Source organism: Bubalus kerabau, chromosome 13 (genome assembly GCF_029407905.1).
Source record: "Bubalus kerabau isolate K-KA32 ecotype Philippines breed swamp buffalo chromosome 13, PCC_UOA_SB_1v2, whole genome shotgun sequence".
Classification (NCBI taxonomy): Eukaryota; Metazoa; Chordata; class Mammalia; order Artiodactyla; family Bovidae; genus Bubalus; species Bubalus kerabau.
The window spans coordinates 2,855,275-2,882,619 of NC_073636.1; the positions used below are offsets into that span (position 1 = coordinate 2,855,275).

The window sequence follows — 27,345 nt, forward strand, 5'->3', positions numbered from 1 at the left end:
AAACCTAAGCCAGATTTGGCAAATGATTTACAGAAGCAGTAAGTCCTTCCAAGTTCTTTCTTTTCTGTATCACACCACTCCCAGCCACAAGTCATTATGCCCATAAAATTCAAGTGGACATTTTTGACTCTTTTTCAGAATTGTCAAATGTATTTTCCTTCTCTTGTATCTTGTTTTCTCTGGGTGTCATAGAAGATCAAACTATCCTTTCATGAGCCACAGATCTTCCTGAGGTGTTTGAGGCTTTTAATTTTTAGGGTTATTGTATATACTAGGATAGAAGTAATCATTCACATAAGAAAAGCTTATAAAAGGGTCAAGCATGTAAAAACCAGGCTAACAATGATTTACCGTGTAATACAAGAACAGTGTTTTGTATCTATAATGACCTGTAATGGAAAATAATCAGTATATATATATATGTGACTGAATCACTTTGCTGTACACCTGAAACTAACACAATATTTTAAACCAACTATACTCAATAAAAAAAATCATGCTCAGTGCAGGAGAAATAACAGGACATCCTCCTTGACCTTGATTAGATAAGAGTTTAGTGAGAGTTTAACCTGAAAAAAGTTCCTTTTTAAAACGTTCCTGTTTTTAGCTTCCTTCCCATCTCAAAGTGCTTCTGTTCTACCCAAGATTACAGAGGAGGCCTGACCCCTTGGTGTTAAGTTAGCTTCATTAATTTTCCTTTTGTCTTTCCCACAGCGGAACAAGAGGAGGAAGCCCACCCTGAATACAAATATGGAAATGAACTTTCTGCAGATGACTTGGGTCACAAGGAAGCTATTGCCAATAGTGTCAAGAAGGTCAGAGTCTTGGTGCTCTTTGCTTTCATGACTTCCGAGAGATGGCAGCTGGTAGTTATGCCATTTCAGAAATGTGAGAGCCATGAGAAAATATGGTAGCCTGTAATTCCCCTTCTCAGTGGGGTGGCCAGAATCAGTATCTGACCTCAAGTCATGCACAGGACAGTGACTCTTCGGCCATGCCTAGTGTTGACCCCTACCTCTTTGGCCCATGTCCTTCAAATGTTATTTATTTCCTTATGACACGTGAGCAGGAAGACAGCAGCAGCACCCCAGCAGCAAAGGTGATGCTGTTCAGATCATCGAGTTAATGACCCCAATCATCCCTGCAAACCCTCATTAGAAAATCAGTGCTACCCATTGGAGGTCTCATCTCTCTCCTAACATAGAATAAGCACCAGTATATTAATCACCTTCATGTGTGTGTGTGTGTGTGTGTGTGTGTGTGTGTGTGTGTGTTATGGAAACATTTATGGTCTGCTGTCTTAACACCTTTCAAGTATGCGTGCGTGCTAAGTCACTTTGTCCTATCCTACTCTTCACTACCCAGTGGATTGTAGTCCACCAGGCTCCTCTGTCGATGGATTCTCCAGGCAAGAATACAGAGTGGATTTCCATCTCCTCCTTCAGGGGATCTTTCTGATTCAGGGATCGAACCTGTGTCTCTTATGTCTCCTGTATTGGCAGGCAGATTCACCACTCTCACCACCTGGGATGGAATAGTATTGTTAACTCTCGTCACCATGCTGTCCGTGACATCCCCAGGACTCACTCATCTTATAACCGGAAGTTCGTACCCTCTGAGCATCTCATTCCCCACCCCCAACTGGGGCCCGGCAAAGTGGTTGGTTTTTAATACTAGTGAGTGATAGAGTAAGAAGACGCAAGAGTGTCCACTGGAACGCTAGCCTGGGGGTCATGGTGACCTTGAAAAGAGGAGTTTCAGGGAGGGTAGGGACCCCTTGAGCAGACACATCTAAGTGAGGAGAAGCAATACTTTTGAGCAGTTGTGCTGTGAAGGGGAACCAGTGGTTAAAGGGAACCCAGGAGTCCAGAGGCAGTTAATTTTAGGATAAATAAATCTAGGGTGATGACTGAATCCTTTGACATGGTCTTTGATGGGAACAGTAGCATTTCCTCATGAAAGACAATGGATGAAGATGCAGGTAGGTGTATACAGTAGGTGCTAAGAAAACAAGACCATATTTATCTGCTGAGCAAAGCCAGGAGAATACTACGTTACACTTACCTTTTCTGATATAGAGCATTGCAGCTACTTTCAGATTATTAGATGCCTACTAAACTCATTATCCGCCTTTATCCGCACCCATACATGAGTGTTGACTTGCTCAAGAGTGATCCTTTACATACCAGAGGAGGTGGTCACACCGATTATTTCCCAAGCCCCATCACTAGATCACTAACTAAATTACCTTAAGGAAGCACTGAAATAGGTGAAGACTATCAGCCAAAACAGAGATAAGCATTAAGATGAGCTTTTCTGGTGTGGAAGAGAGTTACACCATGATATCCTTTCACTTCTCACTGTATCTGTGGCTTTATGTCACCAGAAATGTCCTATCTTAACAGATAAATAGAATAGCAGGTGTACAGATAACTATCTAACATATTTAAATATCCACAGGTGTGGGGCTAGTACACTTGGAGTTTCTCCCTTTAGAGAAGTAAATTATTTTCTTTCTCTAATTTAGGCTTCAGATGACCTTGAACATGAAAACAGCAAAAAGGTAACAAAACAATTCCATTGTGCATTTTGTTTTCATTATTAGAAACTATGTGGTCATTCAATATTGAACAGGTGTTACTAACTGCTGTTTATTCTGTCTTCTCCCACCCACTGCCCATGAAATATCAGACTATTTATAGGGATAATATTTACGTGCTCAGTGCATCTACTTACAGGAGTCTTCAAAAGAAAAATTAACCATGTGATGAAATGATTATATCCTGATAGAATCACAAAACCTAGGGCAGACAAATAAGATGATTTTTCTAAAAATATGTGTTTGGGCATTTAGGTATATTCTTAGTTAGCATTTGAGATTTCATTCCTAGACAATGGACAAAGGCATGTATAATTCTTCTACTGTATGTTTATTGATAATTAGTAATGCCAGTACCATACACTGGGTACCAGGCTGATTCCCTGGATGACAACCTTGTTACTGTCAGTCGTCATGTGTAGCAAGGATTACAGTCTGACCCACTAACCACATGAGAAGGCTAAGGCCTTCAAGATGAAAATAACTTGGTCACAGCTGCTTAGCTAACAAACATCAATGATCAAAGATCAGCTTATCTTTGTTGACCCCAGTATCTTAAGAAATTCTAGTAGAAGAGAATTTCACAAGTATCTTAGAAGACTGAGATCAGACTTAACCAGAATTATTCCAAACTTTAGACAGTAAGAATATTGGGTTTTCCTTCAAATAAGATAGGACCCCATAGACAAGAAGATAGTACTTTCTGAAGCCCTGATGTGGGAATCAAATCATAAAGTAAATTTCTGCCTCTGGCTGCCAACAGTTTCACAACTGCAACACACCATGTACTTTTATTAAAAGGACCACTTTGATGTCATGAGCTGTGAAGAGGATATAACAATTAAAAATATTACTTTACTTCCCTTATGATAAAGTCAAAATTCAGTTCAGTTCAGTTCAGTTCAGTTCAGTTGCTCAGTCATGTCCGACTCTTTGTGACCCCATGAATCACAGCACGCCAGGCCTCCCTGTCCATCACCAACTCCCGGAGTTCACTCAGACTCACGTCCATCGAGTCAGTGATGCCATCCAGCCATCTCATCCTCTGTCGTCCCCTTCTCCTCCTGCCCCCAATCCCTCTCAGCATCAGAGTCTTTTCCAATGAGTCAACTCTTCGCATGAGGTGGCCAAAGTACTGGAGTTTCAGCTTTAGCATCATTCCTTCCAAAGAAATCCCAGGGCTGATCTCCTTCAGAATGGACTGGTTGGATCTCCTTGCAGTCCAAGGGACTCTCAAGAGTCTTCTCCAACACCACAGTTCAAAAGCATCAATTCTTTGGCACTCAGCTTTCTTCACAGTCCAACTCTCACATCCACGCATGACCACTGGAAAAACCACAGCCTTGACTAGATGGACATTAAGTAATGTCAAATAAAACTCCTAGAATGGATACAATGTGAAATTGACTAACAGCCTTTTAAAACACCAATATACTTGGAACAAAGACTTTCCGTTTTGCTATCAAATGAATTTCCTGACCTATAGGTCATTTTTATTTTCAGATTCAGTGTATTCATGATTATGTGCCCAATGAACTCTCAAATTTTAACTGGGGACATTTGAAAACTTGATTTTTAAAAATGTCAACAAGTTACAGTATTTGTTTATTTATTGGCTTTTATTGGTGAGATCAATTTGATGACCTAAAATGTTATTAGGTAAACAAAATGGCCTGGCCATTTTTTTAACAAATGAATTGACTTATATGAGTCAATAGTTTATTCATCCTGGAGTGTTGATCTCAATTAAATATTGATCACTTCTGAAGGTGTTATTTTGTTGTTGATTGTGTTGCTTTTGTCCTGATTTAAAAGGAAACAAACTAAAATAATTTGTTACTCTTTGCCTGTATGCAAAATAATGCAATTTTAATAGGTCCGGTGTAGTGGATTATCACATTAGTTTAAGAATAAACTTTTTTTTAAATACCACGAACTATTTATGTACGTGTCTTGGTTTCCAAAAGTGTTAAGCAGGTATGGTCCCCAGACCAGGTACTTGGGAGCTATTTAGAAATGCCATTTCTCAGGTTTCACAGCAGACTCCCTTTTTCAGAAACTCTGAGGGTGGGGCCCTGGAATCTGATTTAACAAGCTTACCTGTACACTCAGACGGTAAAGCTTCTGTCTACAATGTGAGAGACCTGGGTTCGATCCCTGGGTTGGGAAGATTGCCTGGAGAAGGAAATGGCAACCCACTCCAGTACTCTTGCCTTGAAAATCCCATGGGCGGAGGAGCTTGGTTCAGGCTACTATCCATGGGGTCACAAAGAGTCGGGCACGACTGAGCAACTTCACTTTCATTTTCACCTGTACACTAAAACTGAAGGATCTCTGTTTTTTAATTTATTTCACAACTTGTGAAATTATGAATTATAATACCTTTTATACATATTCCATAGCATTGCTCTGAACTTCAATATAGTTTCTGGAATAAAGTCCTTTGAAAATCTAAAAAAATGTCCCCAAAATGTAAGGTAAGCTTCATATTTTACTATTATCTCTATTTGTATTATTTGGAGCCACAATAGACATTAACTTTTTTTTTTTTTTTTTTTTTGACCACGCCTCAAGGCATGTGGATTTTTAGTTCCCTGACCAGGATGGAACCCATCATCCTTGTGTTAGGAGCATGGAGTCACTGGACCACCAGGGAAGTCCTGATGTTAACTTTTAAAATTATCCTTTATTGGGATTTCCCTGGTGGTCCAGTGGTTAAGACTCCATACTTCCTAAGTATGGAGTGTGGGTTCAATCCCTGGTCAGGGAGCTAAGATGCCACATGCCTCATGGCCAAAACACCAAAACATAAAACAGAGGCGATATTGTAACAAATTCCTCAAAGACTTTAAAAATGGCCCACATCAAAAAAATCTTTAAAGAAATTAAAAGCTCTTTTTAAAAATTATGTTTTATTTAACATAATTGAGGAAGAGAAAAATCTTTCATCTTGGATCTGTGTGCAGATTGTCTCTAGTAAGGAAGTTTGTAGGGGCTTCCCAGGTGGCTCAGTAGTAAAGAATCCACCTGCCCACTCAGGAAACCCAGGAGAGTCGGATTTGATCCCTGGGTCAGGAAAATCCCCTGGAGGAGGATATGGTAACCAACTCCAGTATTCTTGCTTGGAGAATACCAGACAGAGGAGCCTGGCAAGCTACAGTCCATGGGACCACAGAGTCAGGCATGACTGAGCAACTGAGCACACACCCACACAAGGCAGTTTGTGGCATAAATCTGAGTCCTGCTGAAGTCACTGATGTGTGTATTCCCTTTGTTGTGCTCGTAGGGCCTGGTTACCGTAGAAGATGAGCAGGCGTGGATGGCATCTTATAAATATGTGGGTGCTACCACTAATATCCATCCGTATTTGTCCACAATGATCAACTACGCGCAGCCTGTAAAGTTTCAAGGTTTCCATGTGGCTGAAGGTAACACCAAAGGTTAAATGCTATTGCCCTTTTTTGTCTGCTTTTCTTTCATTGTGCTGTGATCTGACTTGCTGCCATTTCCTTTCCTGGGCGTGTGGACTGTTCGATCTCACCTTATTTTGTTGCACAGACCACGCTCCTGGGGGCTTGTGTTGTCATTCCCAGCATCGTCCACAAGGTGGCTCTGAGAGACTGGATTTGGTAGCACTCCAAGTGCATAGCCTCTTGTTTTAGATACACTTTATAAGACCCATTGGAGTCAAAACCTGGTCTCTTAAAAACATAGCAAGTGATATTTTAAAACTTCTCATAATGACTTCTGGACTGGAGAAGACATAGTCCTCACTGAAAATACATACTCCAAGGGTGGCTGTGAATGTCAGCTGGTATACGCATCAGTTCAGTTCAGTTCAGTTCAGTCACTCATTCGTGTCCGACTCTTTGCGACCCCATGAATCGCACCACGCCAGGCCTCCCTGTCCATCACCAACTCCCAGAGTTCACTCAGACTCACGTCCGTCAAGTCAGTGATGCCATCCAGCCATCTCATCCTCTGTCGTCCCCTTCTCCTCCTGCCCCCAATCCCTCCCAGCATCAGAGTCTTTTCCAATGAGTCAACTCTTCGCATGAGGTGGCCAAAGTACTGGAGTTTCAGCTTTAGCATCATTCCTTCCAAAAAAATCTCAGGGCTGATCTCCTTCAGAATGGACTGGTTGGATCTCCTTGCAGTCCAAGGGACTCTCATGAGTCTTCTCCAACACCACAGTTCAAAAGCATCGATTCTTTGGCACTCAGCTTTCTTCACAGTCCAACTCTCACATCCATACATGACCACTGGAAAAACCATAGCCTTGACTAGACGGACCTTTGTTGGCAAAGTAATGTCTCTGCTTTTCAATATGCTGTCTAGGTTAGTCTTAACTTTTCTTCCAAGGAGTAAGCGTCTTTTAATTTCATGGCTGCAGTCACCATCTGCAGTGATTTTGGAGCCCCCAAAAATAAAGTCTGACACTGTTTCCACTGTTTCCCCATCTATTTCCCATGAAGTAATAATTGACTCCATTTTGAATCCATCACACTTTTCTTAGGTCAGCCATCTCCATCGTCAGAACATTAATGAAAGTAGAAGCTACTGATATCACAATGGAGCATCTGCCTCCAAAGCCTCATGATTCAAGGTGTAATTATATTTATCGCTTGTCTTTCTGTGAGTCTGATGGCAGAGTTTCTAAGTGCGTCTTTGCTCTTCTTTACAGAACGCAATATTCATTATAACATGTCCTCTTTTAATGAGTCAGTCGGTCTAGGCTACTTGAAGACACACGCCATTGAATTTGTGAAGTATCCTTATGTATTAAGTGGGATAAATGGTTGGTGAACTTTGAGTTTGGCAGGAATCTCTAAAACAGAAAGGTGGCTAATATAATATTGTGGTTGTAGAGCTAGTAAAATAATGTATGTGAAAGACTGCAGCAGCAGGGAAAACCTGCCCAAATGCGAACTGTTTTTATAATCCACACCGAGAACAATGGTTTTTCTCTTTAGTGTCCTTTATACATGTGAAATCCGTTCTCTATTGTCACATGTTTTTGTCAGTGTTGATCTCAATCTTCATTGCTTTAGCTCTTTGTTATTTATTTATCACTGCTGAGATACTCTTTTCCATTTTCCTTAATACATTACACAGTTATAATAAACGGCAAATGAGCCGCATTTACCCCAAGGGAGGCCGAGTGGACTCCAGTAATTATATGCCTCAGATTTTCTGGAACGCTGGCTGCCAGATGGTTTCGCTGAACTATCAAACCCCAGGTAGGAACTGATGTCCAGTGACCTCAAATTCCATGAGAATATTTTGACAGGACGGTGCCAAGAGTTGCTGTCAGTTGACTGTGGGCATTTTTTAAAGGAAGCAGACATAGGGCAAAACAGCATGTTGTTGGATTTATAGAATGGTGAGAAATTGAAAACGCAAACTAAAGTAATAAAACAATGGTAGAAGATAATAGAGTTTGATTTCAATTGAATTTCCTTTTGAAAATGCTGGGACTAATTTGCTAAACATTGTCCCCTTTTCTGAAATATGTCTAGTTTTTCTTCTTTTTGGATCAAACTTATCTTCTTGTCCAGAGACAGAATGAAATGAAAAGAATTTGAGGATCTTTGTATAGTAACTATGACTCATTTCTCCTTGGGAAAGTAGCCTTCCCACTGTTGACATTCAGCAGGAGATCAGCAACATAGCAGAATCTCACCATAAAGATGTAGAGTATTATGGAGCAGATTCTGCTAAAATGGTGTTTAAGGAGTCCTATACACTTAGAGGTACTAATGTATAACTTATTCCACCAAAGTGTACTCTGGCCAGGTTCCAATATATAATAATATTTTTTTTCCTGCAAGGAGAGTAGTCAATTTTTATGAAAGCATAAATAAAATCTTTAAAGTTTTCAAAGTTTGCTTAAGAGCCTAGGATCACAATATGAAGATGAGAGACAGAAAAAATAGAGTCTCTAGTTACTCATGTGAAACAGGTGAGAAATATGCCACAAAACCTATTCACCGCATCACGGTCCTTTTTTTAAAAAAATTAATCAAGTTATTTTAATTGGAGGCTAATTGCTTTACAATATGGTGGTGGTTTTTGCCATGCATTGACATGAATCAGCCATGGGTGTACATGTGTCCCCATCCTGAAGCCCCCTCCCACCTCCCTCCCCACCCCATCCCTCAGGGTCATCCCAGTGCACCAGCTTCAGGGCACTCAAAGCATTTTAAATGCTTTAAAATGTTGGGAAAAAACATCCCTTTTGTTCTGTTCTTTTCCTCTATGAAGGTATCTCCCATCTTTCCCAGTTTAGGGCATTTTTTTTTTCCAAGCCAATCCACCATACTTTGTAAACCTCAATGCACCTTGCTCCCTGTGATCTGGACTGACTGAAAAGTCCTATGACTTGTGCCCCTTTGGCATGGATGTGGCCCGACTGTGTTTCCCATCCTCAGTGACCAGAACTGAAGTCAGATTTCTGCTCAACACCCCTCTTGCTGCTCACTGTGCTAAACTGTCACCAGGAATCATCACGATCCTGGAGTGTTTCTAATGGAAACAAAAAAGATTAAAAGGCACTGCTGATTTTGCCTATTTAAAAAGATGTCAAGTTGTATTCTTTGTTGTCAGCGAGACCATGATGTAGATTAAATGATCCAAAGGCAGTTTATTCTCTAGGCCATCTTACGTTTTATTCTATAATGTAAGGTTTAATCACAGTACTTTGAGAAGAAAAAAAAAAATCATCAGGAGGCCCCCCCTTTTTTTTTTTGCTGATGAAAAGAAAGAAGATTTTGTTTGCCTGCAAGAAAAGTCATAACCATGCTTTGCCAGTGTAGACCCCACTAGAATAATTCTAAGTCACACATTTTTTTATATGATACTTACCTAGTTTGTTTTTGATTAGTTTTAATTGAGTTTTATATTCATACAACCTTATTGGATTTCTCCAGCATACCCTCCCTCTGGGTCATAAGGCGTGTCTTCTCTAACTATATATATATCAGCTTAGACATCTGTACTCTCGACAGTAATTCAACAGTGACTCATGTATTGAATCCAAATTTGGAAGCAATGCCAACATGATCTCTATGAATGCACATTTTTTGTTTGTTTTAAACTCAAGGTCATTTAAACATGGAAAGAAGAGTTGTATGCCTCTCTCTGTAAACAGATCCAGAAGTACCTTGTGGTGTTAAAAAAAGACCTATCAGCCTGGGATCAGTATCTGATTTCCATTATTTAAAATCACCCCATCAGAATCTTCTTTGTCCAGGAAGATGAAGTGCTAACTTATTTTTGTCTCTTGACAGATTTAGCGATGCAGTTGAATCAGGGGAAATTTGAGTATAATGGATCGTGCGGGTAAGTAACGTGATTTAAACTGGTGTCGCCCTGTTCCACACCCCATACTGCAGCTGCAATGAAGCCGTGTCATTGTAAATTAGGGGTTGGTGGATTTAAGCGAGGTTTGAGGGATGGGATAGAAACAAATGAAATCTCCAGGTAAATTACATCTGCAATATACATTCTTCATCAACCACAGTTTCACTAAGCAGAGTAAAAAAAAAAAATTAACCACTAGGTAAGCAGTTTATTATACACACTCCACAGTTTAATGCTCTTGCTTTAAATTCAATAGTGGAGGCCTTTATAGCAAGGACAGATAATGATCCCTGCTCATTTGGACATCAGCAAGAGGGACAAAGATAGTAAATATGTGTATCTTACATAGGACAGATAGAGGAATGAAGTTGATTTAGTATATAATGAAGTCCTCACTGTTAAGTGGAATTTATTTCATCTAGGCAGACAGTTGTGTCCTCTATTAATTTTTTTCTTGTCTTGTAAATACTAGTCACCAAGAAATAATGCTATGAATGTTGTTCGAAGTACTTAAATAGTGCTCCCTAAAATCTGTGAACCAAGTAGTGAAATAGGAACTGTTAATTTCACTGAAATGCTGGAAAGTTAAATGAAAGAATGAAGTTAAAGAAAGTTCTATGGGAGAACTTTCTTGTAGTTCTTCTTTAGACATTCTGTACAAGTTCTATACCAAAAAAAAAAAGTCTGGCCATTTTTTTTTTTTTTCCTCCATGCAGATGTGCCCAAGTGGTACTGCAGGTAAATGATCTCAAACCTTGCCTAGAGCCTTCTAGACTAATCGAATAGAGTACCATTTCTTCCCACCACACTACTGTCTGAATGCTCTTGGTCTCTATAGTTGGATACGTAATGTCCAATGTTGGATACTAAAAACAGCCAATCACGATAAAATTTTCAGCACTTGTGGATTCAGAATGCCGACTCCCACCTCCTCCTGCCCACCAGTGCACCTGCACCCACAGGTGACACCCCTGTTGCCCAAGTCACCCCCCTGCAGCGTACAGGACATTTGCCTCTGCTGTGTGTTTTGAAGGAAATGCAAATTGTATACCTTAAACTAATGAAGTGTTGTATTTCAATTCAGTTCACTTCAGTTCAGTTCAGTCGCTCAGTCATGTCCGATCTTTGCGACCCCATGAATCGCAGCACACCAGGCCTCCCTGTCCATCACCAACTCCCGGTGTTCACTCAAACTCACATCCATCAAGTCGGTGATGCCATCCAGCCATCTCATCCTCTGTCATCCCCTTCTCCTCCTGCCCCCAACCCCTCCCAGCATCAGAGTCAAAATATTGGAGTTTCAGCTTTAGCATCAGTCCTTCCAATGAACACCCAAGACTGATCTCCTTTAGAATGAACTGGTAGGATCTCCTTGCAGTCCAAGGGAGTCTCAAGAGTCTTCTGCAACACCACAGTTCAAAAGTATGAATTCTTCGGCACTCAGCTTTCTTCACAGTCTAACTTTCACATCCATACATGACCACTGGAAAAACCATAGCCTTGGCTAGATGGACCTTTCTTGGCAAAGCAATGTCTCCGCTTTTGAATATGCTGTCTAGGTTGGTCATAACTTTCTTCCAAGGAGTAAGTATCTTAATTTCATGGCTGCAATCACCATCTGCAGTGATTTTGGAGCACAAAAAAATAAAGTCTGACACTGTTTCCACTGTTTCCCCATCTACTTCCCACGAAGTGATGGGACCAGATGCCATGTTCTTCATTTTCTGAATGTTGAGCTTTAAAGCCAACTTTTTCACTCTCCTCTTGCACTTCCATCAAGAGGCTCTTTAGTTCCTCTTCACTGTCTGCCATAAGGGTGGTGTCATCTGCATATCTGAGGTTATTGATATTTCTCCCGGCAATCTTGATTCCAGCTTGTGCTTCTTCCAGCCCAGCGTTTCTCAGGATGTACTCTGCATAGAAGTTAAATAAGCAGGGTGACAATATACAGCCTTGACGTACTCCTTTTCCTATTTGGAACTACTCTGTTGTTCCATGTCCAATTCTAACTGTTGCTTCCTGACCTGCTTATAGGTTTCTCAAGAGGCAGGTCAGGTGGTCTGGTATTCCCATCTCTTTCAGAATTTTCCACAGTTTATTGTGATCCACACAGTCAAAGGCTTTGGCATAGTGAATAAAGCAGAAATAGATGTTTCTCTGAAACTCTCTTGCTCTTTCGATGATCCAGCAGATGTTGGCAATTTGATCTCTGGTTCCTCTGCCTTTTTTAAAACCAGCTTAAACATCTGGAAGTTCATGGTTCACATATTGTTGAAGCCTGGCTTGGAGAATTTTGAGCATTACTTTACTAGCGTGTGAGATGAGTGCAATTGTGTAGTAGTTTGAACATTCTTTGGCATTGCCTTTCTTTGGGATTGGAATGAAAACTGACCTTTTCCAGTCCTGTGGCCACTGCTGAGTTTTCCAAATTTGCTAGCATATTGAGTGCAGCACTTTCACAGCATCATCTTTCAGGATTTGAAATAGCTCAACTGGAATTCCATCACCTCCATTAGCTTTGTTCGTAGTGATGCTTTGTAAGGCCCACTTGACTTCACATTCCAGGATGTCTGGCTCTAGGTCAGTGATCACACCATCGTGATTGTCTGGGTCGTGAAGATCTTTTTTGTACAGTTCTTCTGTGTATTCTTGCCACCTCTTCTTAATATCTTCTGCTTCTGTTAGGTCCATACCATTTCTGTCCTTCATCGAGCCCATCTTTGCATGAAATGTTCCCTTGGTAGCTCTAATTTTCTTGAAGAGATCTCTAGTCTTTCCTGTTCTGTAGTTTTCCTCTATTTCTTTGCATTGATCACTGAGGAAGGCTTTCTTATCTCTCCTTGCTATTCTTTGGAACTCTGCATGCAGATGCTTATATCTTTCCTTTTCTCCTTTGCTTTTCACTTCTCTTCTTTTCACAGCTATTTGTAAGGCCTCCCCAGACAGCCATTTTGCTTTCTTGCATTTCTTTTCCATGGGGATGGTCTTGATCCCTGTCTCCTGTACAATGACCTGAACCTCTCTGTCCATAGTTCATCAGGCACTCTGTCTATCAGTTCTAGGCCCTTAAATCTATTTCTCACTTCCACTCTATAATCATAAGGAATTTGATTTAGGTCATACCTGAATGGTCTAGTGGTTTTCCCTACTTTCTTCAATTTAAGTCTGAATTTGGCAATAAGGAGTTCATGATCTGAGCCACAGTCAGCTCCTGGTCTTGTTTTTGCTGACTGTATAGAGCTTCTCCATATTTGGCTACAAAGAATATAATCAATCTGATTTCAGTGTTGACCATCTGGTGATGTCCATGTGTAGAGTCTTCTCATGTTGTTGGAAGAGGGTGTTTGCTATGGTCATTGCATTCTCTTGGCAAAACTCTATTAGCCTTTGCCCTGCTTCATTCCATACTCCAAGGCCAAATTTACCTGTTACTCCAGGTGTTCCTGACTTCCTACTTTTGCATTCCAGTCCCCTATAATGAAAAAGACATCTTTTTTGGGTGTTAGTTCTAAAAGGTCTTGTAAGTCTTCATAGAACTGTTCAGCTTCTTCAGCGTTACTGGTTGAGGCATAGGCATGGATTACTGTGATATTGAATGGTTTGCTTTGGAAACGAACAGAGATCATTCTGTCGTTTTTGAGATTGTACTCAAGTACTGCATTTCAGACTCTTTTGTTGACTATGATGGCTACTCCATTTTTTCTAAAGGGTTCCTGTCCATAGTAGTAGATATAATGGTCATCTGAGTTAAATTCACCCATTCCAGTCCATCTTAGTTTGCTGATTCCCAGAATGTCAATGTTCACTCTTGCCATCTCCTGTTTGACCACTTCCAATTTGCCTTGATTCATGGACCTAGCATTCCAGGTTCCTATGCAATATTGCTCTTTACAGCATCAGACCTTGCCTCTATCACCAGTCACATCCACAACTGGGTGTTGTTTTTGCTTTGACTCCATCCCTTCATTCTTTCTGGAGTTATTTCTCCACTGATCTCCAGTAACATATTGGGCACCTACTGACCTGGGGAGTTCCTCTTTCAGTGTCCTATCATTTTGCCTTTTCATACTGTTCATGAGGATCTCAAGGCAAGAATACTGAAGTGGTTTGCCATTCTCTTCTCCAGTGGACCACGTTCTGTCAGACGTCTCCACCATGACCTGTCCATCTTTGGTGGCCCCACACAGCATGGCTTAGTTTCATTGAGTTAGACAAGGCTGTGGTCCGTGTGATTAGATTGACTAGTTTCCTGTGATTATGGTTTCAGTGTATCTACCCTCTGATGCCATCTTGCAACACCTACCGTCTTACTTGGGTTTCTCTTACCTTGGACTTGGGGTATCTCCTCACGGCTGCCCCTCCTGACCTTGAACGTGGAGTAGCTCCTCTCTGCCCTAATACTTCAATTAGGTTGGTGCAAAAGAATTGAAGTTTTGCATTGTTGAACTTTACCATTTGGTACTGGATACATTCTTAAATAAATCTGGTTATGTTATGCATCATTAATGCACATTTCTCACTTAATGTTTTTTTTCTAATGACTTGTTACTTGATGTTTATTTTATATTTATTTTAGACTATAAAAATGATGTTAGACAAAAAGTAAATTTGAGTGAATTTTTTTTTAATTTTATTTTATTTTTAAACTTTACATAATTGTATTAGTTTTGCCAAATATCAAAATGAATTTTTTATTCAAGTTCAAAATGTGTCGGAAAGCAGTGTAGGTAACTCGCAACATCAACAATGCGTTTGGGCCAGGAACTGATAACGAACATAGAATGTGGTGGTGGTTCGGAAGTTTTGCAAAGGAGACAAGAGAGATGAGGAGCATAGTGGCTGGCCATCAGAAGTTGACAGCGGCCAATTGAGAGCAATCATCAAAGCTGATCCTCTTGTAACTACCCAAGAAGTTGGCAGAAGAACTCGTTGTCGACCATTCTGTGGCCATCTGGCATTTGAAGCAAATTGGAAAGGTGATAAAGCTCAATAAGTGGGTACCTCAGGAGCTAACCTAAAGTCAAAAACATCGTTATTTTGAAGTGTTGTCTTCCCTTACTGTACACAACAACAGCAAACTATTTCTCAATTGGATTGTGACATGCAATGAGAAGTGGATTCTATATGACAACTGGTGATAGCCAGCTCTGTGGTTGGACCGAGAAGAAGCTCTGAAGAAGCCAAACTTGCACCAAAAAAAGACCATGGTCACTGGTGGTCTGCTCCCCGTCTGATCCACTACAGCTTTCTGAATCCCAGCAAAACGATTACATCTGAGAAATACGCTCAGCAAATCAATGAGATGCACTGAAAACTGCAAAGTCTGCAGCCAGCCCTGGTCAACAGAAAGGCCTCAGTTCTGCATGACAACGCCCAACTGCATGTCTCGCAACCAATGCTTCAAAAGTTGAACAAATTGGGCTATGAAGTTTTGCCTCATCCACCATATTCATTTGACCGCTTGCCAACCAACTACCACTTCAAGCATCTGGGACAACTTTTGGCAGGGAAAATCCTTCAACAACCACCAGGAGGCAGAAAATGCTTTCCAAAAGTTTGTCAAATCCTGAAGCATGATTTTTATGCTATAAGAATAAACAAACTTATTTCTCATTGGCAAAAATGTGTTGATTATAATGGTTCCTACTTTGATTAATAAAGATGTGTTTGAGCCTCATTGTAATGATTTAAAATTCATGGTCCAAAACCGTAATTACTTTTGTATCAACCCACTATCTCTCAATAAAACAGGGGAGAAAAAAGAAATTAAAATTATGGTTCCAAAGAAAACAATCCGATACACATTTAGAGTATTTTTTAAGCTGCCTTGTTATTTAGTGCTAAACATTGAGAACCAGGAGACTGTGTACATAAATTGATGGGTGGGCCCCAGTGGGGGCTGAGCCCCCAGGGGCAGCCATGGTAGAGGGCATAAGAGTCCTTGGCACTAGCCGACCAGGTCTTCCACAGGCTGGTGTTGCCCTGGGCAGGTAGCTGAGGCCCTGAATCTCAATTTCCTGCTGATAAAATGAAGCCAGTGATACCTGTCACCCCAGGTTTGCTGTGGCAGCTCAGTGAGTTTGAACTGAGTGTATGCATTTGATGTCCTTTACGAACTGCAAATTTCTGTGGAAAAGTGAGGTTGAAGAGAAGCTACAGCCCATATGGCTGATGACAGGCAGAGATCACAGACCGTTGAAAGAGCCTCTTTTCACAGCGGTCCTGTGAGGAGCCTGGGGAGCGAGGTGGGGTGGGCGGAGCGGTCCTCATGTCCACACCGGCTGTGAGCCTCCCAGAGCCTTCACCTGGCTCAGGACAGGCTTTTCACCCTCCTCAGGAGTTCAGTGGCTCCTCCTGCCTGGACACAGGGTGGGCATCGTTTCTGTGGAAAAGGGGCCCCAGTGTTACGGAACCAAACCTGTTCACCTGTCCACATTCAGCAAAGTCCATCAGTGGTGGGCTGTGCTGAAGGAACTTGCAGCATTTGTTGTAAGGCCCCAGGCAAGAGAATGGGTGACTCCTGTTCTGACCCCCCCCCCCCCCCCCGGACTTCCTGAAGAATTTCAGCAAAGCATTGTTAAAGGCCAGGTGAAGTGGGTGCGGATCTGTTTTACCATAGTTCACATACTCAGTGTCTCACCTTCTGCACTGTTTATTGCAAAATCCATTCATGAACAAGGATGGTGCTATGTTAGCCTGGTTTTTCCAGTAGTCCTGTATGGACATGAGAGTTGGACCATAAAGAAGGCTGAGTGCTGAAGAATTGATGTTTCGGAACTGTGGTGTTGGAGAAGACTCTTGAGAGGCCCTTGGACTGCAAGGAAATCAAAACAGTCAAATCCTAAAGGAAACCAATCCTGAATATTCTTTAGAAGGACTGAGGTTGAAGCTGAAGCTCCAATTCTTTGGCCACCTGATATGAAGAACCGACTCATTAGAAAAGACCCTGATGCTGGGAAAGATTGAAGGCAGGAGGAGAAGGGAATGACAGAGGATGAGATGGTTGGATGGCATCACCGACTCAATGGACAGGAGTTTGAGCAAGCTTCAGGAGTTGATGAAGGACAGGGAAGCCTGGCGTGCTGCAGTCCACGGGGTTGCAAAGAGTCAGACACAACTGAGCAACTGAACACCAACAGCAGTGTTAGCCTGGATTCTGTGCTCGTGTGTCCCTTTTTCAGAGCGACTGAAAAATCGGACCATTCCCTGGGGCATCAGGACTACTGGAGGCATGAACAATAAGTCTCCTGTCCCCCTGCCCCTCCCCTTTCCTCCACGCCCAGAGCTCTTGCCCACAGGGCAGAGAGAAGCAGTCTTTCCTGACGGTGCTGTGCTCCTGAGGAGTTGCAGCTGGCAGCAGAGATGGGCCGGCTGTGAAGGACGTGCTTCGTGCAGGGGCATCGAGGTACCCTGGGGCTTTCACTCCACTGCTTTTGTCTTGCTCCTGCCCGCCTGCAGGGACTTTCAAAAAATCCTCGTGGGCTATGTCTGAGGGTTTCTGTAAAGAGATGTTCTGTGTCTTTTAGGCCTACAGTGGCAAACAGTGTAGAAACCCCTGAATCTCACAACAGTAACCAAACATCAGAAAATTACTTGGGACTCCCTGTCTGATCTGTGGGCAGTGTGTTTAGGAGGCCACACCACTGCATCCTGTAAGTGTGATTTTTACCAGGAAGTGAGGAATAGTTTATTATAGGCTCATTTTTAAAGTTGGAAAAACAGGAAGTACTTCTACACTTTCTAATAAAATAGAGCAAACTAATTTCTCAAGTCTTTCCAGGCTTTTGGAGGAAACCCGACAGTTGCTATCAAAATACTATGATATTTTGTGATTCAAAAGTACACGCTTTTTAAATGACTTTGTCAAGTTAGAATGAATCTTAAGATCCGTGGCAACTTTCTGTTAATCAGCGCCATTTTGCTTGCTTGCTGGTAAATAAAATGAGGGCGTGTTGATAGCATCTCAGATGTGGTGAAGCAGGATGAACTTTCTTGTTCCACCATCCTTGATTCTGTAACTCCTGTCCTCCACCTAGCTGAAAGCCCTTCTCTCCTGCCCTTGCCTCCAAGGCCTTTAAGTCCACAGAGAATTCTTACATCAATTCACTTGCCATTGACTTTAGACTTGCCCTGTGGCCATCACACAGACCTGGATGCTTGGAATGGGTTCATTTCCCGCACCTAAAAACACCAGGCAGGACCAGCCATGTAGTCTGTGGGACCCAAGTGCTCTGCGTTCACAAATCATTAAGAATCGGGAGAGTAGCCGCAGAGCATTAAGCCAAGCTGGAAGCTCTGCGGTAGCACAAGCTCCACCCTCAGAGCCAGGGCGCCAGCTTCTGCCAGCCCGTCAGTGCCCAGGGGCCCGTGACCTACGCAACCCCTAAGTCGTGAGTGACAGTCTCTGCTGCCTTAGGCCCCAAATAGACAGTTCTTCAAGACGAGCTCGCTAAGGGTCAGCCCCAAGCCAGGGATCTGTCAAATTTCTGAAGCTAAATCCAGCCTCTGAATTAGAATTTCAGGTGTGAAGTAGAAAAGAGTAGGAAAAAAGCACTGCTTTGCCAAGCAAAGGGGCCATATGGGGCTAATGCCCTCGAAAGTGTGTTGCAACCCAGAGTGGGTATTTAGTAGTTTTATAGAAATGGTTCAAAGAGGGCATGACCAGCCCATAGGCATTCTTCTGACTGGTTGGTATTGCTGGAATTGAGAGTCTGCATCATCAGTCTCCTGGTTCCAGCCTGTCTGGGGTCTGCATGCTTGTAGGCAGCTTGCAGTTAATTTCTCCCATCTTGTGTTTCAGTATCTGCAAAACAGCTCAAAAGTATTGTTATGTTTATCCCTTGAGGGGGAACCAGGGCCTTGCCACAAGGCTTTTCTATTGTTTCTTTTTTTTTCTATTGTTTCTTGACTGCTTCTCCCTTATCTCTGCATCCCCTCCCGTCCCTAATAAGGAACTGTTTGAGTCTGCTTATTGGAACCCAGTGCTGACTCCCTGTGAAACCTAGAACTATCATGCATTACCTCCCCGTGTAGCTGATGTCTGATGCTTCGCCAGACAAAGCTGATAGTCTTCCTTGGAAAAATATGTGAAGAATTGTATTTACTCATCTACTTGAGCTTTTGCTGTATCATATTTTTCAGTGATTAATGCTGGCTACAAAAAAGGCCCAAATCTAAAACTCTACAAACATAGAAAACAATATGTTCTATGCAGTTAGAGAGCTTTTATGTTAATAGTACAGGTTGTATCCTCCTGGAGACAGGTTGCATGTTCAAAGTCATCTTTAATATTTGAACAATTTTATGAACTTTCTGTATCCTTGATTTAAAAATCAGTGTCATTGCTATATATGAAATAGATAATCAGTAGGAACCTACTGTATAGCACAGGGAAAGCCACCTAATTCTCTATAGTAACATATATGGGAAAAGAATCTGAAAAAGAATATATATAAATACATAACTAAATCACTTTGCTGTACACCTGTAACTAACACAACATAAATCAGCTATATTCTAATATAAAATTTTAAAAATGTTTAAATAAAATAAAAATCAGTATTGTCCTCAGAGGCTCTTTATTGCTCGTTACATCCAAATGGAATGTGGGTCTATGTATTAACATGTTTTGTTCAGACTTAGAAGATAGCAAAGAATGTCAGCTTTGTCAAAACCAAAAACACGACTGTAAACTTTTCTTTAAGGAAAAATATCGTGCTTTGGGATTCCCCTTGGTTGCATTTTAAAGAATAGTAATAGATTTAACATCATCTAGAGTTGAAACTTAAAAAAGTTATACTTTAAAGGGTATGAAAGATTTGGTCCCAAATTATGATTCTTTTACATCTAAAAACAAACTTATGGTTTTGGGGAAAGTGCTTTTATTTACTGCTCATGTGAAGTGAGAGTCGCTCAGTAGTATCTGACTCTTTGCAACCCCATGAACTATACAGTCCATGAAATTCTCCAGGCCAGAATACTGGAGTGGGTAGCCTTACCCTTCTCCAGAGGATCTTCCCAACCCAGGAATTCCCAGTCCTGGTCTCCTGCATTACAGGCAGATTCTTGACCAGCTGAGCCACAAGGGAAGCCCAAGAATACTGAAATGGGTAGTCTATCCCTTCCCTATGGGATCTTCCTGACCCAGGAGTCCAACTAGAACCTCCTACATTGCAGGCAGATTCTTTACCAACTGAGCTATCAGGGAAGTCGATAGCTCATATTTTTTCTCAGTATGTAATTTTCCTATCTATAATTATTGTCATTTAACAAAAAAAATGTTGTTTTGGAGAGATGGAGTTCTTTGACATAGTTTCAGGAAAGTTATGGATTCCAGTTATGGAATCCACAGAGTGTGATTCTGTGACCATACCCAATGGGGATAAGGGGCAGACAGTGCTGAGGATCAATTTCAAAACTCTTTAATCATACAACTATCTGTCACCTTGTAACATCTCCTGCCCCCATCCCAACCTTAAGCAACCACTAATCTACACACTGTCACTACATTTTTGCCTGTTCTGCACATTTCATGTAAATGGATTCATATAATATGTGACCTTTTTATGACTGTCTTCAACATTTGCAAGATTCACCTATGTTGTACTATGTATCAGTACTTTATTTTATTTCTTTTTGTTACTGAAATAATTTTATTACTTATTATTATTTTTCCATTGTGTGGATATACCTCATCTTGTATGCCCATTCATCTTTTGCTGGAAATTTGAATTGTTCCATCTTTTGGTTATTATGAATAATTGTACTATGAGCCTTCATATGCAGGTTTTTGTGTGAGCATATGTTTTCACTTTTCTTGGGTATACACATAGGAGAAGAATCACTGGGTCGTATGATAACTCTGTGTAAGTGATAAATTCTAGACTGTTTTTGACAGTGGCTGCATCATTTTACATTCCCACCAGCAATGTTGAGTGGGGGCTCCAATTTCTCCATTTTCTCATCCACATCTATATCAATTTTATTTTTCTTTTTTCCTATTGCCCTCCTAGTGTGTGTTCAGTTCATTTCATTTCAGTTCAGGTCAGTCACTCAGTAGTGTCCAACTCTTGCGACCCCATAGACCGCAGCACACCAGGCCTCCATGTCCATCACCAACTCCCAGAGTTTACTTAAACTCATGTCCATTGAGTTGGTGATGCCATCCAACCATCTCATCCTCTGTCATCCTCTTCTCCTCCCACCTACTCTGTGTAATGGTGTCTTATTGTGATGCTGGCTTGAATTTCTCTCATGACAAATGATATTAAGCATCTTTTCAAGTGCTTGTGGGCCATTTGTTTATCTTATTCAGAGAACTGTCTATTCAGATCCTTTACCCATTTTTTAACTGAGTTATTTGTTCTTCATGTATTTTAGATACAAGTTGCTTATCAGATAAATGATTTGTAAATATTTTCTCCCATTCTATGATTTGTCTTTTCACTTCCTTGATAATGTTCTTTGAGTGCAAAAATATGATGAAGTCAAGTTTATGTACTTTTTTCCTTCACTGCTTGTACTTTTGGAGTTATATCTAAGAATGCATGTCAAATTCTGACTCACAAAGGTTTACCCATATATTTTCTTCTAAGAGTTTTATAGTTATAGCTTTTTACAATTAGGCCTTTGATCCATTTTGAGTTAATTTTTCTTTATGATGTGAAAGAAGGAAGTAATTTTACTCTTTTGCATGCGGCTATTCAGCTGACCTACCATCATTTGTTTAAAGACTTTTCTTTCCCCTGCCGAGTAGTCTTGGCATCCTTGTCAAAAATCATTTGCATAAATATGAAATTATTTCTGAACTCCCAATTCTGTCTCATTAATTTATATGTTAATCTTTTTTTTTCCCAATATCAAGCTGCTTTGGCTACTGTTGCTTTGTAGAAAGTTTTGAAATTAAGACGTATGAGACCTGCAACTTAGTTCTTTATTAAGATTGTATTGAGAATTCTTGGTCTTTGAGTTTCCATGTGAATTTGAGGATCAGCTTGTCAATTTCTGTAAAGAAACCAGATGGGATTTTGATAGAGATTGTATTGGATCTGTATAGCAATTTGAGAGTAGTGCCATCTTAACAATATTAAGTCTTCTGATCCGTAAACACAGGATATCTTTCCATTCATTTAGTTCTTTTAAAATTTTCCTCAGCAATGTTTTGTGATTTTCAAAGTACATGTACTTATTTTGTTAAATGTATTCCTAAGTATCTTATTCTCTTAGGTGCCATTATAAATGCAATTATTTACTTAATTTTGTTTTTAGATTGTTCATTGCTTGGTGCATAGAAATAAAATAGGTTTTTATATGTTGATTTTGTATCCTAGAACTCATTTATTAATTCTAATAGCTTTTTAGTATTTTCTGTAGGATTTTCTGTAAACAAGATCATGTTGTCTGCAAATAGAAATAGTTTTACTTCTTCCAATCTAGATACCTTTTATTTCATCTTCTTGCCTAATTATCCTCACTAGAATTAGAGACCTCCAACTGAAACCACATTTCATTTGATTATGAAAATACATAGCAATCCATAGTAACGTTAGCAGTACATCTGATTCTGACACCAATATAAATCACAGATATTTTTATATCTCATTATAATTGTTAGAGATCTCTCAATATAGTTTTATGATTATCAGTACTTTGAAACTCTGCTAATTATCATACTTGCCATTAGATCCCATAATTTAATATATTAATTAAAACAATAAAGACATTTTCCATATTTTGATAACTATAGCTCATATAATTGGTTTTTCATTGTTATTCTTTGCATTTTATGCATGTAAGAGCATCAAGTTCCAGAGAAGATGATAGCGTCAGGAAATCATAGATGTCCCAGAGCCTGGATCTAAAGAACATTTCCTCTTCCGTGTTCCTTGTTGGGGTCATCCATAGGACAGGGTTATTCTCTTCAATTCTTGGGATCCTCCACCTAAAAGCCTATTTCCTAAGTTAGAAATGGAGATAAAGATGTATTCAGTGTCTTGATAGTGATTTTCTGAGTCTTTATAAAGAAACTAGTAAACTCCTTCTATGCTTTTGTTCCACCAGGTACCTTCTCAAACCAGATTTCATGAGACGGCCTGATCGAACATTTGATCCTTTCTCTGAAACGCCTGTTGATGGGGTTATTGCAGCCACTTGCTCCGTGCAGGTAAGTCTCATGCTCTCCACAGAATAGTGTAAAAAGAGTGGATCCAGGTGGTCTTAGAAAAGCCTTAAAAAATTGCAATTAAAATATTTAATGTCAAGTCGCAAGATGCACGCGTTGCTCTCAACTTTAACATTTTTTTCTTGAGATACATTTTTTTATACTAGTGAAATTATTAGCTACTTTTCATCAAAGATACCAGATCAAAAAGTACCCAGTGGAGAATGTGGAGCAATGGAAATTCTTGGCCATTGATGCTGGGAATGCAAAATCGTACGACCCTTTTGGAAAACAGTTGGGTGGTTTCTCCCAAAACTCAACACTTTCTTTAAACATGATCCAGCACTTATACACCTTGGTATTTATCCAAACAAATTAAAAGTTCACATCCATGTGAAAACTTACACAGGGATGTTTGCAGCAGCTTTATTCATACTTGATAAAATTTTGAAAGTAACCAAGGTGCCACTTAGTGGGTGAATGGATAAAGAAACAATGAATGGTATGTCCAGACAGTGGAATATTACTTAATTCTAAAAAGAAATGAGCTATCAAGTCATGAAAAGACATGGATGAAACAAATGAACATTCAGTTCAGTTCAGTCGCTCAGTCGTGTCCGGCTCTTTGCAACCCCATAAACCGCAGCACGCCAGGCCTCCCTGTCCATCACCAACTCCCAGAGCTTACCCAAACTCATGTCCATTGAGTCGGTGATGCCATCCAGCCATCTCATCCTCTATCATCCCCTTCTCCTCCCGCCTTCAATCTTTCCCAGCATCAGAGTCTTTTCCAATGAGTCAGTTGTTCACATCAGGTGGCCAAAGTATTGGAGTTTCAGCTTCAACATCAGTCCTTCCAATGAACACTCAGGACTGATTTTCTTTAGGATGGACTTGTTGGATCTCCTTGCAGTCTAAGGGACTCACAAGAGTCTTCTCCAACACCACAGTTCAAAAGCATCAATTCTTCTGCGCTCAGCTTTCTTTATAGTCCAACTCTCACATCCATACATGACTGCTGGAAAAACCATAGCCTTGACTAGATGGACCTTTGTTGGCAAAGTAATGTCTCTGCTTTTGAATATGCTGTCTAAGTTGGTTATAACTTTTCTTCCAAGGAGTAACCGTCTTTTAATTTCATGGCTGCAGTCACCATCTGCAGTGATTTGGGAGCCCCCAAAAGTAAAGTCTGCCACTGTTTCCACTGTTTCCCCATCTATTTGCCATGAAGTGATGGGACTGATGCCATGGTCTTAGTTTTCTGAAAATTTAGTTTTAAGCCAACTTTTCACTCTTCTCTTTCACTTTCATCAAGAGGCTCTCTAGTTCTTCTTCACTTTCTTCCATAAGGGTGGTGTCATCTGCATATCTGAGGTTATTGATATTTCTTCTGGAAATCTTGATTCCCGCTTATGCTTCATCCATCCAGTTAATGAACATTACTAAGTGAAAAAAACTAGTCTGAAAAAGTGACATACTGTTTGATTCCAACTAAATGACATTCTGGAAAAAGGCAAAACTAAAAAGATAGTTAAAAAAAAAAAAGAAAAGACCAAGAATTGTAGGGAGGGATTAACAGGCAGAGTACAAAGGATTTTAGGGCAGTGAAACCATTCTGTATGATTCTATGATAATGATTCTATGATAATAGGTACATGTCATTATATTTACAGTTTTTTCCAAATCCATTAAATGTACACCAGAGTAAACTCTGAATGTAAGCTATGGCTTTGGGTGATAATGAAGTATCAATATAGGTTCACCAATTATAACAAATATGCTACTGAGATGTGAGGTATCCATAGTGAGGATATTGTGGATGAGAGGACAGAAGCACTATATTTTCTTATCAATTTTGCTATAAACAGAAACTGCTATAAAAAATAAAGCATATTAATGAAAAAATACCTGCTATATGATTACATCAATACAGAATTCTAGAAAATGCAGACTAATGTAAAGTAACAGAAAATAGATCAGTAGTTTCCTCTAGACACACAGAAGAAGGGATGGATTACAAAAGGGTACAAAGGAACTTTGGGAATTGATGGAAAATTTTGTTGCCTTAATATTGGTGACAGTTTTATAGATGTGCTCATATGTCAGAAGTGATTTCGTTGTACACTCTAAACATATACAATTTATTTAATGTCAGTTATACCTGAAAAAACTGTATCATAATGATTAGCTATTAGATAATGTAAAAAAAATAATTACTAGCTATAATTATTTGGAAATAGGTGAAAAAAGTCTTTCCATAGCTTTATAATAGATAGAAGAGGGTAATATGCATGACTCATATAATACAAAAAAATAGTTGTCTGCAGTATCTTAACCTAAGTGCCCACACCTGTGAAATGAAGCAGTTAATACTGCTTTTGTAATACTGGCTTAAAAAATAAAAATAACACTGTCCTCTCTGTCAATTGTCAATATCAGTTTAACATTTTAACGTTACTTTTCTTTCTGTGTGTCTCTTTGTAAGACTTCTGAAAGAATTCAATAAAAGTGAATCTGGGAACTGTGAAAGCATCTTAAGGCATATTTGAATTGACCACTTCAGTTTAGTAAGGAATGAATACATTATTTCCAGAAATAATCAAATTTCTAAAGATGAACAGAGACTCTCTCCCTGCCAGATTATTCTGTTACTGACGATTACACCAGCTTAACTTCTCTTTCCTCCCATTTCTCTTCTGCTCCAGGTCATATCAGGTCAGTTCTTATCAGATAAGAAAATCGGCACATATGTAGAAGTGGATATGTATGGGCTGCCCACGGACACTATCCGGAAGGAGTTCCGCACTCGCATGGTGATGAACAATGGACTCAATCCAGTTTACAATGAAGAATCATTTGTGTTTCGGAAGGTAGAGTGTTCTCAATGTGTCAGACGTGCTCTGCTAAGTTAGGAGCCACATGTTAGTGGAGAGATAGTACATTATCTGCAGACAGTCTCTTAACCCCAGATGTCTTCTTCCAGGGCAGATGTTCCGCAGCTGCCACGCGATGACTGTTTCTGTGTGGCCCTGTCCTCTTGGCTCTCCTTCCCCCCAGGAGGAGCCCACCTTCCCCATGCAGTGCCCAAGCTCTGGGTTCAGTGTTCTCAGAGGGAGCCCTGCAGGCAGACACCGTCACATGTGGGAGAGCTCCTCCCTGCCCCGGCAGCTAGTGCCTCACAATATTCCTTGGCCAAGAGGGTGGGTAGGGTGTATGTCCTTCAGTGGGTCAGTTGGTTATTGTCCTGTGCCTCCAGAAAGTGTGGTCCTGTGTATAATATGTATAGGTTCTGTGTATAATAGGTTATTTTTGTTTTTTGGTTTTTATCTTCATATTATACTTTGATCCTATGGGCTTCCTCAGTGACTCAATGTTAAGAATCTGCCTGCAATGCAAGAGACACAGGTTCAATCCCTGGGTCAGGAAGATCCCCTGGAGGAGGGTATGGCGACCCACTCCAATATTCTTGCCAGGAAAATGCCATGGACAGAGGAGCCTGCCGGCCTATAGTCCATAGGGTCACAAAGAGGCAACCACGACTTGAAGTGTCTGAGCACACAGACAAATCAGTCATTCTCTATAATGATTCAAATTTTAATCTTGTAACCATTTTCTGCCATTTGTTTCTCTTTCATCAGCAGAAGATGTATTGAAAAATCCATGCCCTGGCAGTACTATCTCAAAAATGCCTATTTCTCTCTCACTTGTTCTGTTATCATGACCAGAGTGCTTTCTGGCTTCTTCTTTGGCACAGGTTTTCCAAGTGTCTCTATTCCATTTGTGTCTTACAACACAGATAATCACCTTTTTATCTTAACAAAAATATGAATTATCAGCCTCAGAACTGGCTGACCAGTTTGCAGAAAGCATATTACAGAAGATAAGTATAGTTCAATGAATCAAGCCATTTTGAGATGTAGGCTTTTCCGATTATGTAAATCCCATTATCCATGCAACAGCCTCCCCCTACCTTTTCACCTTCTCTTCTACAATCAGAATGTAGCGTGAGTTGCATACAGCTGTAATGTGTGTTTTTTTCTTCCCGGGTTTTTCAGTTTGTTACAGCTGGATCTGTTGTCACTACGGCCAGTGTTTCGTGCCAAAAAAAAAAAAATAATCCCTACATACATTTCTGGAAATTCAGAAAGTTGATTTCAGGCTCTGTTTTTGATACATAGGGAAATAAACTTGCTTTTTACACGCAATATTACTGGCCCCGGAAACA

General features: G+C 40.3%; 1 protein-coding gene across 11 annotated transcripts in view; it reads left to right on the forward strand.

The window, feature by feature from the left end:
• PLCB4 (phospholipase C beta 4) overlaps window positions 1-27,345 on the forward strand; it is a 473,260-nt gene that overhangs the window by 390,925 nt on the left and 54,990 nt on the right. For 10 of the 11 annotated variants that reach the window (XM_055543369.1, XM_055543377.1, XM_055543373.1 and 7 more), the window contains 8 exons: window positions 715-815; window positions 2,528-2,563; window positions 5,886-6,027; window positions 7,284-7,368; window positions 7,715-7,839; window positions 9,889-9,940; window positions 23,021-23,123; window positions 25,826-25,990. In XM_055543369.1, the coding sequence (XP_055399344.1) occupies window positions 715-815; window positions 2,528-2,563; window positions 5,886-6,027; window positions 7,284-7,368; window positions 7,715-7,839; window positions 9,889-9,940; window positions 23,021-23,123; window positions 25,826-25,990 (809 nt within the window). The remainder of the gene's footprint in view (window positions 1-714; window positions 816-2,527; window positions 2,564-5,885; window positions 6,028-7,283; window positions 7,369-7,714; window positions 7,840-9,888; window positions 9,941-23,020; window positions 23,124-25,825; window positions 25,991-27,345) is intronic. The other variant, XM_055543378.1, reaches the window with a different exon arrangement.